General features: G+C 37.5%; 1 protein-coding gene across 1 annotated transcript in view; it reads right to left on the bottom strand.

Moving 5' to 3' along the window:
* Mrpl48 (mitochondrial ribosomal protein L48) overlaps positions 1-16836 on the bottom strand; it is a 55468-nt gene that overhangs the window by 34210 nt on the left and 4422 nt on the right. Inside the window, exons 2-3 of the mRNA XM_027942722.2 lie at positions 9531-9583; positions 5969-6006 (exon numbers count right to left, since the gene is read on the bottom strand). Coding sequence (XP_027798523.1) covers positions 5969-6006; positions 9531-9583 — 91 coding nt within the window. The remainder of the gene's footprint in view (positions 1-5968; positions 6007-9530; positions 9584-16836) is intronic.

Raw genomic sequence — 16836 nt, 5'->3', positions numbered from 1 at the left:
TGTATATATATATATACTATATATACATATATATACATACATACATATATACACATACATATATATATATATACATATTTTATATATATATATATATATATATATATATATATATATATATATATATATATATAAAAAAAACAGGCAATTCATAGGGAAAGAAATTAAAATTAAAATGACCAATAAACATATGAAAAAATGACAAACTCTCAAAAAATGCAAATTAAAACAATGTGACATGGGGCTGGGGCTGGGGCTCAGTGGTATAGCGCTTGCCTAGCACATACGGGGCACTGGGTTCGATCCTCAACACCACATAAAAATAAAATAAAGGTATTGTGTCCAACTACAACTAAAAAATAAAATATTAAAAAAAACCAATGTGACATAATATTTCACGAGCAAAAAAATTAAATAAAATGCTTTGTAAAAGTCGATTTGGGCCACAAAATACAAATATAAATTAATAGTTTTCTAAAGAGCAATCTTGTTATACTTACCAAAGTTCTTAATTCATAATCCATTGACTCAGAAATTGCAGTTCCAGGAATTTATCTTATAAATGTAGAGACACAGTTTAAAAAGTATATGTAAATGGTTGTTGCAGCATATTTTGAAGTAGCAAAAAACTAAAAATAACCTAAGTGTCCAGCATTAAGACACTGTCATACATAGACACAATATATATCTTCACATGTGCATTAAACTTTCCTGAAAGACATACGAGAAGGACTCCTGAGTACAGTCAAACCAATAGGAAAAAAATGAATAAATGTTGAAACAAGTCACTAGCCATTTTTGGGAAAAAGCTTCTAATTCCAGATGGACCACCCATTTAAAGGAAAATAAAATAGCTCAGTGGTAAAGTACATGCTTAGAATGTGCAAGATGCTGGATTCAATCCCCAGCACACACATACATAAGATATATAAGAAACTTATATCAGCAGCTACTACTGACTGGGAAAGACAAAGAATATTTAATTTTTCATCTTATTCTGTTTTTGTTTCATTTATATGTACTTTTACCATGTATCCATTTCATATTTTTAAATTTGTTCTAACTAGTTATACATAATAGAATATATTTTGACACATTGTACACAAATGGAGTATAACTTCTCATTCCTCTGGCTGTACATGGTGCTGAGTCATTCCAATATTGTGATCATACATGTATATAGGGTAATAATGTCTGTCTCATTCTATCATTCTATCCTCCTCCTTCCCATTCCCACTGCTTCACCCTTCCCCTCATGCCCCTCTGCACAATCCGAAGTTCCTTCATTCTTCCCTACCCTTCTCCAATTTCATATTTTTAAAAGTTGATAATTTAAATAGTAATTTTTTAAAAAATCCTTCCTCAGAATATTTATTTGTTCTAAACAAAGTTTGCCTCTGGTTTAAGGAAAAGAGATGAGTCTAAGGAAAGGGAATAAAGAAGATTTGAATATAACCCTTGTTGTTTTGTTTTTAATACAAAAATAAAAAAAGACAACAAAAATCTGACAAAATGTTAATAGTTCCCAATACAGGGGTTTTTGAACATATGACCATTTTTACTTTTCTACAGATTTAACTTTCAAATTAAATTAATAAAAACAACCACATGCATGTGCATGCAGCGCGCGCGCACACGCGCGCACACACACACACACACACACACACAGACACACACAAATCCTTCCCTCAACCCCATATCCCTCTCCAGCTCCTGAATCTCTTTTCCAATTCAATCTCACTTCTTAACATTGTTTATAGTGGCTTTCTCTAACTCCTGAACTTTCATTCACTTGTCAACTCATTCCACCCATTCCATCTACACAGACTGCTCTCCCTAAGGTCACCAATGATCTCTATGTTGTTAAAATGCATACAATATTGTTACACTCATATCTTTCCTGGTCTCTCAGCACAAGAAATTGAAACTGTGACATAGTTGACCACTCTTTCCTTCCCAAAACACTCCTCCTGCCTGCCGGGAAACTATACTATCCTGTTTTTTTCCATCTTTCTTCATTAGCCATTTTTCTCAGGATCTACTAATCCATCCTCTGTCTTTTCTCCTTAGGTGATCTTATTCACTCTCATGGCTGCAATTAAAATCAACAAAATGATGACTTCCAAACTTATAGTTTCAATCCAGACCTACAGTTTGAACTAAGAATCAGCATTTCCAGTGTCCTACTTAATACCCTCAAAGGCACTCCAATTCAACATGTTCAAACTCAAAATCTTGCCCCCATTCAAATGCAGCCATTCAAAATAATAATGTAGATATTTTTTAGTATAAATATGTTCACCATAGATAAAGTGAAAAATAGAAGATTAGGCTGGACATGGTGGCTCATGCCAGTAATCCCAGCCACTCAGGAGGTGGAGGCAGGAGGATCACGAGTTCAAAGCCAGCCTCAGCAATTTAGCAAGGCGCTAAGCAACTCAGTGAGACCCAGTCTCTAATAAAATACAAAATAAGGACAGGGATGTGGCTCAGTGGTCAAGTGCCCCTGAGTTCCATCCCTGGTAGCCCCCCCCCCCCAAAAGAGAAGGTTATAATAATGTTTCCATTATTATAACACACACACAGAATAAGGGAAAAAAATACAATATGTTGTGACAGAAAAAGAGCAAGCAACCTGTTAAGATATATGCCAAGGGGGGCTGGGCTTGTGGTTCATTGGTAGATCACTCGCCTAGCACATATGAGGCACTGGGTTCAATTCTCAGCACCACACAATAATAAGTAAATTAAATAAAGTTATTGTGTCCATCTACAACTAAAAAAGCATTTTTTTAAAAAAGATATATGACAAAATGTTACATAATAATCTTCTTTTTTAGTTTCTTCCTGAGTGTGGTGTGGGTGCGGATGTGTTCTCCATATTCACAAAAAGAAATGCTTTTTACTTTCTTTTTTTTTTTTCATTAATGGCGACTGAACCCAGGTGTGCTTTACCACTGAATGTTATCCCCAGCCCTTTCTACATTTTGAGACAAGGTCTTGCTGAGTTGCTGATTCTGGCCTCAAACTTATGACCCTCCTACCCCAGCCTCCTGAACAACTGGAACTACAGTGCCCCCACACCTGGCTGCTTTTTATTTTTTTATTTTTATTTTTCTAATATTTTTTTTAAATTTTTTAGTTTTCGGCAGACACAACATCTTTGTATGTGGTGCTGAGGATCGAACCCGGGCCGCACGCATGCCAGGTGAGCACACTACCTTTTGAGCCACATCCCCAGCCCTGCTTTTTAATTTTATAATCATATATTCTTAGTTTTTAAAAATTCTCCTGATAGGATGCAATATAAAATTCAGAGTATCAGCTATGATGTTTTCTTTCTAAAACTGTTGGAACTAAAGCTTTTAGATCTAACTTCCAGTTTGTAGGAAGGGGGCAGAAGAACATGTTATGCCATGCCATGAGAAAATAAATAGACAAATCAGAAGAAAGGATATTCTTTAAGATAAATAGTCAAGTCTCATCAAAAACATCACTGTTGGACTTGGCATGGTGGTACATGCCAATAATTCCAGTGACTCTTCAGGCTGAGGCAAGAGAATGGCAAATTCAAGGCCAACCTGGGAAACTTAGCAATACCCTGTTCAAAATAAAAGTTAAAAGGACTGGGGATGTAGCCCAGTGGCAGACTGCCCATGGGTTCAATCCCCAGAACTGTTTAAAAAAAACAACAACAACAAAAAAAAACACTGCTGGGCTGGGTTTTTTAGTGATAACCAGAACACCTGTCCATCAGGTGTAAGGCCCAAAATTCAATCCTCAGTATTAAAAAAAAAAAAAAAATCACTATTATCAGAGAAGAAAAGTGGCAGAACTGTTTTAGATTAACAGTGACAAATGGCAAAATGCAAAGTGTGAAATTTCAATCAGAAAAGAAATTTGAAGGACAAATGAGAAAATGGATAGAATGCTAGATGATATTATGGCATTATTATTAACTTTTTTTGAGAGAGATAATGGCATTATGTTTCTTCAACAGAACACAGAGAATGTCCTATGCATGCTGAAACATTTAGGGATGAAATATCATATCTGATAAGGAAGGTTAACATGACAAAATATTGATAGCTAAATCTAAGTGGTGGGTATTGAATAAGTGCTCACTGTATTATTCTTGAGAGAAAAAATATTTCTTTTTTTTTTCAATTTTTTAGATGTTGATGGACCTTTATTTTATTCATTTATTTATATGTGGCACTGAGAATCCAACCCAATGCCTCACACATGCTAGGCAAGCATTCTACCACTGAGCCACAAACCCAGCCCCAAAATTATTTCTTACAAGACTGTAAGCTTCTAAATGGCAAGAAATAACTATATCCTTGCTTTTTGTTATTGTTTTTGTTTTATTTTTTTAGGGGTACTGAGGATCAAATCCAGGGACTTGCACATGCAAGGTAAGTATACTCCAAGTGAGTACACTACCATGCTACACATCCCCCCAGACCATATCTTCTTCCTTTTTTTTGTGTGTGTGTGTGTATGTGTGTATGGTTCTGGAGGTATTGAACCTATGGGTGCTCTACCACTGAGATACACCTCCAGTTCCATTTTTTTTTTTAATTTTTTATTTTTGAAACAGGTTCTCACTAAGTTGCTGAGGCTGGCCTCAAACTTGTGATTCTTCTGCCTCAGCTTGCAGAGTCACAGAATTACAGGGATGCATCACCATGCCCAACCCCAGCCCATATCTTCTTAATTTTGTATCCCTACCACCTAACAAACACCTTGGTACAATATATGTTTACTGAGAGAATGAATAAATAAAACCCGTATTTTGAGATACTGGGCTTTGGGTCTAGTAGCAGTGGTGGTTCCTAACACATTGTTACTATCCTTTAAAATAATTAACATGGGCTGGGGTTGTGGCTCAGCAGTACAGCACTCGCCTCACACATGTGAGACCCTGGGTTCGATCCTCAGCACTATATAAAAAAATAAATAAACAAAATAAAGATATTGTGCCCACGAATAACTAAAAAAAATAAAATAAAATAATTAACATATGTAAAGCCTCTTACACTGTCTTGCCTAGCAGGCACTGAGTCAGTTAGTTCCCTTCCTCACTTACACATACCTTTATCTCTAATACTATTCAGTCACATGACGGATAGCATTAGACTCTAACAATTGCTTTAAAATTTGCCACATGCTACACAGTAAAAATGGAAAGTAATTGGGTTGACACAGAGAATGAAATTAGCGGAGCTGGGAATATGGCTGTGATAGAGTGCTTGCCTGGTATGCATGAGACCCTGAGTTCAATCAACAGCATGGCAAAAAAAAAAAAAAAGAAAGAAAGAAAGAAAAAGAAAAGAAATTCGTTGAATTGGGCTGGAGATGTAGTTTAAAATGGTAGAGCACTTGCCTAGCATGAGGTCCTGCCCTGGGTTTGATCTCTAGCACCACAAGAAAGACAAAAAAAGAAGTTAGTTGAATCAATCAGATTAAATGGACATTAGTTCTAGATAAAATATTGTAAGAAAAACCTTATCTGGTAGATTGTGGGCCTCAAAGATAGGTCTGAAACAGTAACATTATTAACAGTAACAACAGAAGCTAACTTTTTTTGAACACTTTAAAAAGTTAGATGCTATTATTATTATGCATTTTATTTCATTGAATCTTCAAATAGTTCACTGCAGTTTTTTCTAGAGTCATCCCCATTTTTTTTTTTTTTTAATGTGGAAACAAGCTACAGAGAAGAAGCCAAAGATCACAGAATTAGTAAGTGGTACAGGTGGAATACAAACTTACTACAGCACACTCACTCTTAACCACTACTTCAGGTTTTCCCTCATGGTTCATTCTATGCAAGGGGTGGGACTTGGTCTCTGCTACTATTCTCAAATATGTGGTAGGCATCCTTCTAGGCAAAATTATTATAGAATGCTAGAATAGAAGGTCACTTAAAGTAGGCAGACCATACAAGGAAATAACCACTTACCTGCAGAATAAATGGGATTCTCTCCCAAAGCTCTGAATCTAAAGAGAAGGAGAAAGTATGTTTAATCCAATTAGGTATCCACATTTATTTGTAAAGTTACCAAAACTTCTATGCTCCTCAGGATATGCCAATGCTAGATATTTCCTTATTCCCTCTTTCTACAAACATTATTATGCTTCTATCATTATATGCCAAAGTGGCAGCTCCTAAGGATGCAAATATAAGTAAGATATCTCTGTGTACGTGGGAATGATGTATGGACATAAATGCAAATATAGTACTGATCCAGAACAGAAACATGGACAAGATTCAGTACAAGGACTAGAGATGTGGCTCACTGGTAGAGTGCTTGCCTAGTATGCACAAGACTCTGGACTCAATCCCTAGCACTGAAGAAAAAAAAAAAAAAAAAGATTCAATAGGACACACAAAGCAAAGTATGGTCACTTCTACCAGGGAGGCAGAACTATTTGAATTGAGTTTTTAAAAATGAGGAACTATGTTTGAGTGGAGTGGCACAGGCCTGTAATCCCAGTGAGTCTAAGGCAGGAAGATCCCAAGTTCAAGGGCAGCCTCAGCAATTTAGCAAGTTTCTATTTCAAAAAAATGAAAGGTCTGGGGATGTAGCTCAGTGGTTTAGCACCCCTGGGTTCAATCCCCACTACCAAAAAGCCAAAATAAAACAAAAATAAGGAACTATGGGCTGGAGGAATAGTAGATCACTTGCCTACCATGCGCAAGGCCCTAGATTTAATCCCCAGCACAGAAATAATTAAGTAAATAAAAAGGAACTGTTGTCACCGGGCGCAGTGATGCATGCCTATAATCCCAGCAGCTGGGGAGGCTGAGGCAGGAAGATCGCAAGTTCAAAGCCAGCCTCAGCAAAAGGTGAGGCGCTAGCAACTCAGCGAGAACCTGTCTCTAAATAAAATACAAAATAGGGCTGGGGATGTGGCTCAGTGGTTGAGTACACCTGAGTTCAATCTCTGGTACCCCCCACCCAAAAAAGAACTGTTGTCAATTATTTAGCATTGCAAGAAAAGCATTCTAGGCAAAAATATGAAAGGGTATGTTTGGGGAACAGCAAGCAGCAGGATATGAATGGAATTTAAGCAGTAGGGAAGGAGGCAGGGTGAAAAGATAAAATTGGAGAGGTATTCAGAGGCCAGGTTATGAAGAACTCCATATGCTATGCTAAGGAGTTTGGTCTTTACTCTCTATAGGCAATGGGATGCTCTTGCAGATTTTAAGCACAGGAATGATATCGAGCTTGAATTTGGAATAGGAAGCAGATGAGTGATAGAATAGGAAGAAGTAAGACTGAGTCAAAGAGAACAAGTGAGGTGGTTCTTGCCATAGCCCATTATTAAAACAGGCTGAGGGAGGGTGTGGTTGCATACACCTTTGATCCCAACTACTTGAGAGTCTGAGGTTAGAGGACAGCAAGCTTGAGAGCAGCTCAGGCAATTCAGCAATTTAGGGAAACCCTGTCTCAAAGTAAAAAAGGGTGAGGATGTAGTACAGTGGTAATCCCTAATACTGCAAAAAAAAAAAAAAAAAGTAATGACAGCTGAAGCCAGACTATAGAAAAGAAAATAATTTGGCTGTGATTGGCTGACTAGGTAACTGGAGTATTTTGGTTCCACCACCTCCTAGGAGTTTTTTTGCTTGTTTGTCTGTCTTGTGGTGCTGGGGATTGAACCCAGGGTCTTGTGTATGCGAGGCAAGCACTCCACCAACTGAGCTATATCCCCAGCATCCATCCTAGGAGTTTTAAAACTAAATTATGGTATAAATTGAAGAAAAGCAAATCTGTGACTGCATGCTGACTCAACCATTCCCAAACTGAGACCTTAGGCAAGTTGTTTAATATCACTGTAACTCAATTATCTTTTCTTCACAATATAAATAATAATAGTACAACCTCATGGGACTGAAAATTTATCTTAAGCTCTGAGTCAGTTTCCTCTATTGTGAAATGAGAAAGTTATCTGTCCTGTTAGTGTTTTTGAGAAAGTTAGATGTAACATGTAAAGTGACCAGCATGGCCTTAGTAAGCGCTTATCAAATAGTAGCTGAATGACTAATGATGAAAAAACAGATTGAGACAGAAAAGAAATAAGAAAAAGGATTCAAATAAAATGTGAGGACTCTTAAAATCATCAAGTCTTGCGAATGTCCAGAAAGACAAGCAATTCATTGTTTTATATCCTGTGCCTACTACTCATAAGACACTTGATAATTAGCTGCTGAATAAACTACCAAATGCAGTTCATTTGAGAAAAACAATGGGGAGGATGTACTCTATAAGCAGTTCAGTAAAACAACAATTTGGGTTTGAACCCTAATTCTGACTCATATTAGCTATGTCATCTTAGAGCAAGAGATTGACTTCTCTGGACCTCAATTTATTCATGTAAAAAATTCAGATACTATCACTCCTTTTACCAGGTGAACATTTAACAAATATTTGTTAAATGTTCACTACCAGACTTCATTCCAGGTCTTAAGAATTAGGCAATAACAAAACTAATGAAGACTTTATCCCAATGATGTTTATATTCAGGGGAAGGGTACAGAGAGTTTTTAAAAAATTATATGTGTAGAATACATTAAAGAGTAATATCTGCCATTAAGAAAAATAAAGCAAGGTAAAGGGATAAGAGACTGAGAGAGGTATTTTACATACAGTGTAACAGAAGACTTCTCTGATGAGATGATGTTCAGGCACAAATCTAAATAAAGTCAGAGGGTGAGTCATATGGATATCAAAAGAAAGAATCTGCAAAAATCTGGGGTGGGAAAGTGCTTAGATCATCCAGGAATAGGAAGGCACCAGTGTGGCAAAGCTGAATAACTAGCATAAAATGAGGGAGCAGATTACATAAGGCCTATGGGCAATGGTAAGGATTGTAGATTTTATTTTGAGTAAGAGGAAATACCACTGGAGAATTTTGAGCTGAAGAGTGGTAATGTAAACTAACTTGGTTTTGAAAGAATCACTTTGATTTTAGTGTGAAGGAGAGAAGTTAAAAGTAAACACAGGAAGATCAGTTAGAAAGAAGAGTGATGGTAGCAAAAGTGAAGTGAAGATGAAGAGCTGCTCCCCAATGGTTTAGCAAAACAGAAAGCATTAGGCTAAAAACTGGAGGTCAGAAATGGCTTGATTTAGCTGGGCACCATGCCATATGCCTGTAAACCTAGGAATCTGAAGGCAGGAAAATTACAAGTCTGAAGCCAGCCTCAGCAATTCAGAAAAAAACAAAACAAAACATTTTTGTAAGGGCTGGGGATATGTAGAGAGCCCCTGGGTTCAACACACATACACACAAAAAAAGTCTTCAACAAGTTTTGTTGAAGAATTGGGTATAAAATAAGAGAAATAACAGTGACAAGGATTGCAATCAGATGACTGGAACTGTCTTTAACTGAGAATGGGGAAGAAGTAAGATGGTAGGGGATTAAAGATGCTTAGTAGTCATAGAAGCAGACATGAGGAAAGAAAAATGCTATGTGAACTATGAATGCTACTGTTAGCTATATTTGTTACTAATATCCTTACCTCAAGTGGGAAAAGCCTTGCTTAAAAATGGTATTGTTCCGCAGGCACAGCACCTACAGCAAAACAGCCATGTTAGGACAATCAACCTTGCACAGGACTTCAAGTACCTCTTTGCAAAGAGGCTGGAAACCCCCAGTACACAAACCAAAACATAGTATCCAAAGTTTCTTACCTAGCAAAGAAGGTAGCCTACAGTTAATGCCAAACATGCAAGCAACCAAAGTAATCATCTTTCCTAAATGCTAAAAAACAAAAGTCCTCTCCCCTTTGCTTTCCCATCCTGTTTCCCCTCTCCAATTTGATCCATGTTTTTCTAATATCAACCAACACCTATTATGCATCTACCATAATAAAGAGGGGCTTTTAAAAATCTTTAATTCTCGAACACTACAAGACAATTTTATAAATGAGGCAATTGAGGTCTAGAAAGATTATATTCCAAAAAAATTATGGTTGATAAAGAGGCTAAGAGGACTCTCATTCCAAAGGCTACGCCTCTATTACAGCACATTGTCTCTTTCAAAAATAATTATAATAATAACAATACTGAGAGGTGACAGTAGTAACAGCTTTCCTCCTTTATTTAAATCTCACTCTGGAGCCTGGAGAAATGACTCAGTGGTAGAAAGCTTGCCTAGTATGCACAAAGGCCCTGACTTCCATCCCCATCATACACACACACACACACACACAAAAAAGAAACTCATCCTGCCCAGCTAGCACTCATTTGGAAGATCAGAAGTATCCTTTTTTGGTACTGGGGAATTGAACCTGGGACACTCTACCACTGAGCTACATCTCCCCAGCCCTTCCCCACCGTTTTTTTGGGTTTTTTTTTTTTTTTTTTTGGTGCCAGTGATTCAATTCAAGGTTGCTTAACCACTAAGCCACATCCCCAGCCCTTTTTATTTTATATTTTGAGACAGAGTCTCATTAGATTGTTTATAGCCTCGCTAAATTGAAGTTGGCTTCAAACCTGCAATCCTCCTGCTCTCAAGTTACTGGGATTACAGGCATGAGCCATTATGCCCAGCCCCTAGCCCTTTTTGTTTTTCACTTTGAGACAGAGTCTCATTAAGTTGCTGAGGGCCTAAATTGCTAAGACTGGCCTCAAACTTGTGATCCTCCTGTTTCAACCTCCTGAGCTATTGGGATTACAAGCATGTCCCACCACACCTGGATCAGTAGTATCTTTACAAAAGCAATATTTAACATATACGAGGGTCTTTTTATGAACTAGATAACAAATACTAAATGTCTATCCTTAAGGTCCCATAGAATAAAGAGAAAATTCTGCCCACTAGGAGAAATAATTCGTTCAACATGTATGTGTGAAAAGCTCATTATGCAAAAATGAAAAATCTGAGAAATTTTTCTAGTCAAGTGGAACCTAAGGAAACATGATGACTACATATAATATTCTAGATGGGATCCTGGACCAGAAAAAGATAATTTTCAACTTAGGAAATCTGAATAAAGCACGGACTTTAGTTAATAATAATATATCAATATTGGTTCATTAATCATTAAAAATGTATCCTACTAATGTAAAATATTAATAATAGAGGATGTGCGTTATATATGAACTTTACAATTGTTGCAGCTTTTCTGTAATTAAAAACTATTCTAAAATAAAGTCTGTTTTTAAAAGGCTTTTATGTGTCAACTATTGTGCTAAGTTTTTCTTTCTTTTTTTTTTTTTTTTTAGTTGTAGATGGACACAATACCTTTATTTTATTTGTTTATTTTTATGTGGTGCTGAGGATCGAACCAGTGCCTCACATGTGCCAGGCAAGTGCTCTGCCACTGAGCTACAACCCCAACCCTACTGTGCTCAATTTTAAAAAGAATATAAAAACAAAATGTTAACAACATGAATGAACTTTGAAAACATATTAAATGAGAAGTGGGGCATAGTGGCACATGTCTGTAATCCCAGAGGGTAGAGAGACTGAGACAGGAAAAGTGCATGTTTGAGGCCAGCCTCAGCAACTTAGTGAGGCCCTCAGGAATTTAGTGAGACTCTGTCTCAAAATAAAAAAATAAAAAGGGCTGGGGATGTAGCTCAGTAGTAAAGCATCCCTAGGTTCAATCTCCAGTACCAAAAAGAAGAAAAAAACTAAACAAAAAGAGCCAATCACTAAGGACCAAATAGTGTATAATTGCATTTCTATGAAACATCAGATGAGGCAAATTTATAAAGAAAAGTTGTATATAAACAATTGTCTATGGCTAGAGAGTATGGGAGATGGGATGACAACTAAAGGGTAAAGGGTTTCTTTTTGGAGGAATGAAATGATACCCTTGTTTTAAAGAGTGAAGCAATACCACCTATTTTCCGTGTAGTCAAAATAGGTGACATGCCCAGTTATCCCACTCCTCAGTTTATAACCAAAGGACTTAAAATCATACTATAGTGACATGGCCACATCAATGTTTATAGCAGCTCAACTCACAATACCTAAACTATGGAACCAATCTAGATGCCCTTCAACAAATGAATGGATAAAGAAAATGTGGTATATATACACAATGGAATATTACTCAGCTTTAAAGAAGAATGAAATTATGGCATATGCAGGTAAATGGATGGAGTTGGAGAATATCATTCTAAGTGCAATAAGCCAATCCCAAAAAAACGAAGACCAAATGTTTTCTCTGATAAGTGAATGCTGGTCCATAATGGGGGGGGGGGGCGGGGAGGAAAGAATGAAGGAACTTTGGTTGGGAGAGGGGAGTGAAGGGAGGGGAGTGGGTGTGGAGTGGGAAGGACGGTGGAATGAGATGGACATTATTACCCTATATATATATGTGTGTATGTGTGTGTGACTCTGCACCATGTACAGCTGGAGGAATGAGAAGTTGTGCTCCATTTGTGTACAATCTGTCAAAATGCATTCTACTGTCATCTATAATTAATTAGAACATTTTTTTTTAAATTAAGAGGAAAAAAATAGATGTCATGAACAATGAGCACACATGGCAGAATATCCAGGTGGAGATAGCAGAAGTTCTTAGTTTTTGCAGTGTTATAGACATAGCTAAGGATCTGCTCAAAATCATGAACCTTCTTCCTAGACAAATGCCTATAGCATGGTTATATAAAAAGTTCCCATATTACTTCAAGAAATTCACTGAAACTCTTAACTTCACCCAAGGATCTCTATGCTACACTAAGAGACACCCACAGGCAAGGGTCACCTCTCAGGCAATGGTGCACACTCAATCAAAGTTTGTTTTGGTAAAGAGATAATTAGAAAGTAGTAAATGAATAATAATCATTGCTACTATTTACTAAGCACCAATATCTATTTTGTTCCTAACTCTATCTCTGAATCATAACAACCTTAAAAGAAATATTACTGTCTCCATTTTCTAGTGGAGGAAAGTGAGATTAAGTAATTTACTCAAGTAATTTCCTATCAAACCTATGTAGGATTATCAGTTTCTCTGACTCCAAAGTCCATAATTTCTCCTCTATTTTATACCATCTCTCAAACAAATGAAGGGGTGATACTTAAGAAATCATAAGGGCAAAAGATCAAACTTAAGAAAAGTCAGTGAACGTGAGGCCATTAGAATTGGGAAGGACATGAACAGATAGAATGAAAGGCAAAAAGCACAGATGATCCAAAAAAGCACAATTAAATGACAGATCAAAGACTTTTCAAGTGTGTGTGCAATATTTTTACCTCCTATTAAGAAGCATAACCCCTGGAAAGCCCCTAGAGAGCTCAGGTGGCTGCCCCATTACAGGCCACACTTCAAAGTGACAACAGATAACTCAAAAGTCCCTTCAGGTCCAAGACCATGACAAACAGAATAGAAATCAGAGTGAACTGAATATATATTTTAAATGGGTCATTTTATACTGAAGAGGCACTGTATAGAAAGAGCCAGATGAGTCTGCTTTCTCCTCATTTTAACTGTTCAGATTTCTGAGTCTCTAGCTAAGGATATAATTATCTAAAAGCTAGACTTAAACAGTTGACAACTTTCTGGAAGACATTCAAATTGTGGTGTGAACTCTTCAGCTCTGGGAAATGTGCTTCCTTCCCTCTGCTATGCTTGGCATTATTTATTAGGACAAAAGTAATCTATTTTGAGACTGAATCCACAAATACTCCCTCCCCACAATCAGCAGATGAAGAGCAGCTCTGGCTCAGCAAGTGGAAGAAGAGGTTTTGTGATGCCAGTGAATGAATGAACGAGGACACAGCTGCCACAGTGGGTTACAAAAATAGTTGTACCATGAGCTCTGCAGCCAGGAACCAAGAAAGGACTGCACAGCTACCAAAAAACCAAAGTCACAGGACAAAATCTATAGCATGTGGGTATCTTCAAACACTAGAGCCTACAGGGTGTCATGAATACAGTGGTTCAGGGGTCCTCTGGGCAAGCAAATGAGAGATGTTTTATGAATATTAACAGAATATATTTGTGTTTTAATATGATTTTAAATGCCATCTATTGACGACATCCTTTGTCTAAGCACTTAATACATACTATTTAAATTAATCTTTATGCCAACCTTCTGATTGAGGCAACTAACAACTGCTTCTATTAAGGAGAAAAAAATAAAGGTAAGTTGCCCAAAGTCATAGGGTTGGTAAGAGGTGCCAGGACTTTAAAACCAGATCTGCCTAAATCCAAAGTCCATGTCTTTCATTCTGCCACACTGCCTCCCAAAACAGTGACATCAACTCACACTAGTAAAATTCATGTTAATAATAATAGCCTCAATAATCCTACCATTTGTTGAGGACCTGATGCCAAACATCCTCTTATTTAATCCTCACAACCATTCAGGGAAGTAAATATTTCTACCCTTATTTATAGTGAGGAAATCAAAGCTCAGAAAGGCAAATTAATATGCCTACTACACACAGCTGATAAATGATTGTGTTCTAGATGACCCAGCAATTGACAGTCTTTCCTCTAGCAAGTTCTGGTATTTCATGAAGCTTTTATGTTCTTCCCTGGCCTGAACAACATCTTGATCTGCATTCCAATTTTTACAATGGCAGCATCTTAGCCATCCTTGAAAACAACAGTCCCTGTCGGGGTTCATCAGAAGCTTCAAGTTGACCTGGGCCCACTGGTGCACACCTGTAATCCCAGCTACTTGGGAGGCTGAACCAGAAGGATCACAAATTTGAGGTCAGCATGGGCAACTTAGTGAGACCCTGCCTCAAAAAAGAAAAAGGGTTGTTGATGTAGCTCAGTGGTAGAGCAACCTCAATTCCCCAGTATGGTTAAAAATACACACACACTGGACTGGGGATGTGGCTCAAGCAGTAGCGCGCTCGCCTGGCATACGTGCAGCCCAGGTTCCATCCTCAGCACCACATACAAAGAAAGATGTTGTGTCTGCCGAAAACTAAAAAATAAATATTGGAATTCTCTCTCTCTCTCTCTCTCTCTCTCTCTCTCTTAAAAAAAAATACACACACACACACACACATACACACACAGAAAAAGCTTCAAGTTGAGCTGAGGTGCACACCTATAGTCCAAGCTACTTAGGAAGCTGAGGAAGGAGAATCACTTGAGACCAGGAGTTTGAGGCCAGCCTGAGTAACATCTCAAAACAAACAAAAAGATGGTACACACCTGTAATCCCAGGGTCTTGGGAGACTGAAGTAGGAGGATTGAAAGTTAGAGGCCAGCCTCATCAACTAAGCAAGGCCCTAAGCAATTTAGCAGGATCCTGTCCCAAAATAAAAAATAAGTAACTCCACATCATGTACAACCACAAGAATGAGAAGTTAGGGGCTGGGATTGTGGCTCAGTGGTAGAGTGCTCACCTAGCCTGTGTGAGGCACTGGGTTTGGTCCTCAGCACCACATAAAAATAAATAAAATAAAGGTATTGTGTACACCTACAACTAAAAAAATTTAAAAAACAAAGTCTGAGAAGTTATACTCTATGTGTGCATTATAGTAAAAAATGCACTCTGCTATCATATATACCTAAAAAGAACAAATTTTAAAAAATAAAATTAAATTATAAAATAAAAAGGGCCAGGCACAGTGGCATAAGCCTGTAATCCAAGCAGCTCAAGGGGCTGAGGCAAGAGGACTGCAAGATCAAAGCCAGCATCAGCAACTTAGCAAGATCCTAAGCAACTCAGCGTGACCCTGTGTCTAAATAAAATATTTTTTAAAAGGACTGGGGATGTTGCTCAGTGGTTAAGCACTCATGAATTTGATCTCTAGTACCAAAACAACCCAATCACACACAGAGAGAGAAAGAAATCCAGAAGCTTTAGGTTCTTTTCATAATCATCAGTTTCCACCACTACCTGTCTTACACAGAGGAACAAGGCTAGCCCCTCTGTCCATAATGATCCATCTGCTACTTAAACCTATCTGGACCAGAACTAAAACATCTGCAGATGTCACATGTAGAAAACCCAAACCAGGGGCTGGGGATGTGGCTCAAGCGGTAGCGCGCTTGCCTGGCATGCGTGCGGCCCGGGTTCGATCCTCAGCACCACATACAAACAAAGATGTTGTGTCTGCCTAAAACTAAAAAAAATAAATAAATATTAAAATTAAAAAAAAAAAAGAAAACCCAAACCAACTTCCCCAATAACTTCCATAGTTTGAACCTACTTCCCCACTCTGGTATGACACAGAATAAGTTCAAAGCTTATTTTTCACAGGAGCACCTCAAGTATTTAGAGGCAATCATCACTGTTTCCAGCTTCTCTCTTCCTAAGTTCTTTCAAAATGGCTTTTATTTCTTGTTTTTCCTTTGGCTATACTTTTCTTGAACATGTTTATGTCGATGATCTAAGTCTGATGTTTTATATATTTTATTGCTACATAATAATTATACATAGTAGCAGGATTCATTAGGCAATATTCATACATACATATAACAATTTGATCAGTCTCATTCTCTAGCACCTTCCGTTTCCCTTTCCTTGTCCCTCCCTCATCAGTTTGCTCCACTCTACTGATCTCCCGTCTATCATTATTTTAGTGTGTTATAATTATATTATTGTGTTATATATATGTATATATATGTGTGTGTGTGTGTGTGTGTGTGTGTGTATGGAACTCATTATAGTATGTTCATACGTGGGCATAACATAATTTGGTGGATTTCGTACTCCAATACTTCCCCATGTCCTTTCCTCCTCCCTCCCTCTTGATTCCCTTCCACTACTCTATTGGTCTCCCTTCTATTTTTCTGAGATCCTTTGTTTTAGCTATTTATTTTTTTATGTGGTGCTGAGGATTGAACCCAGTGCCTCAAGCATTCGAGGCAAGTGCTCAACCACTGAGTTACAACCCCA

The sequence above is a fragment of the Marmota flaviventris genome, chromosome 9 (assembly GCF_047511675.1).
Source record: "Marmota flaviventris isolate mMarFla1 chromosome 9, mMarFla1.hap1, whole genome shotgun sequence".
Lineage (NCBI taxonomy): Eukaryota > Metazoa > Chordata > Mammalia > Rodentia > Sciuridae > Marmota > Marmota flaviventris.
The sequence above is the reverse complement of the archived record's forward strand: the minus strand, read 5'-3'. Positions and strand labels throughout refer to the sequence as shown.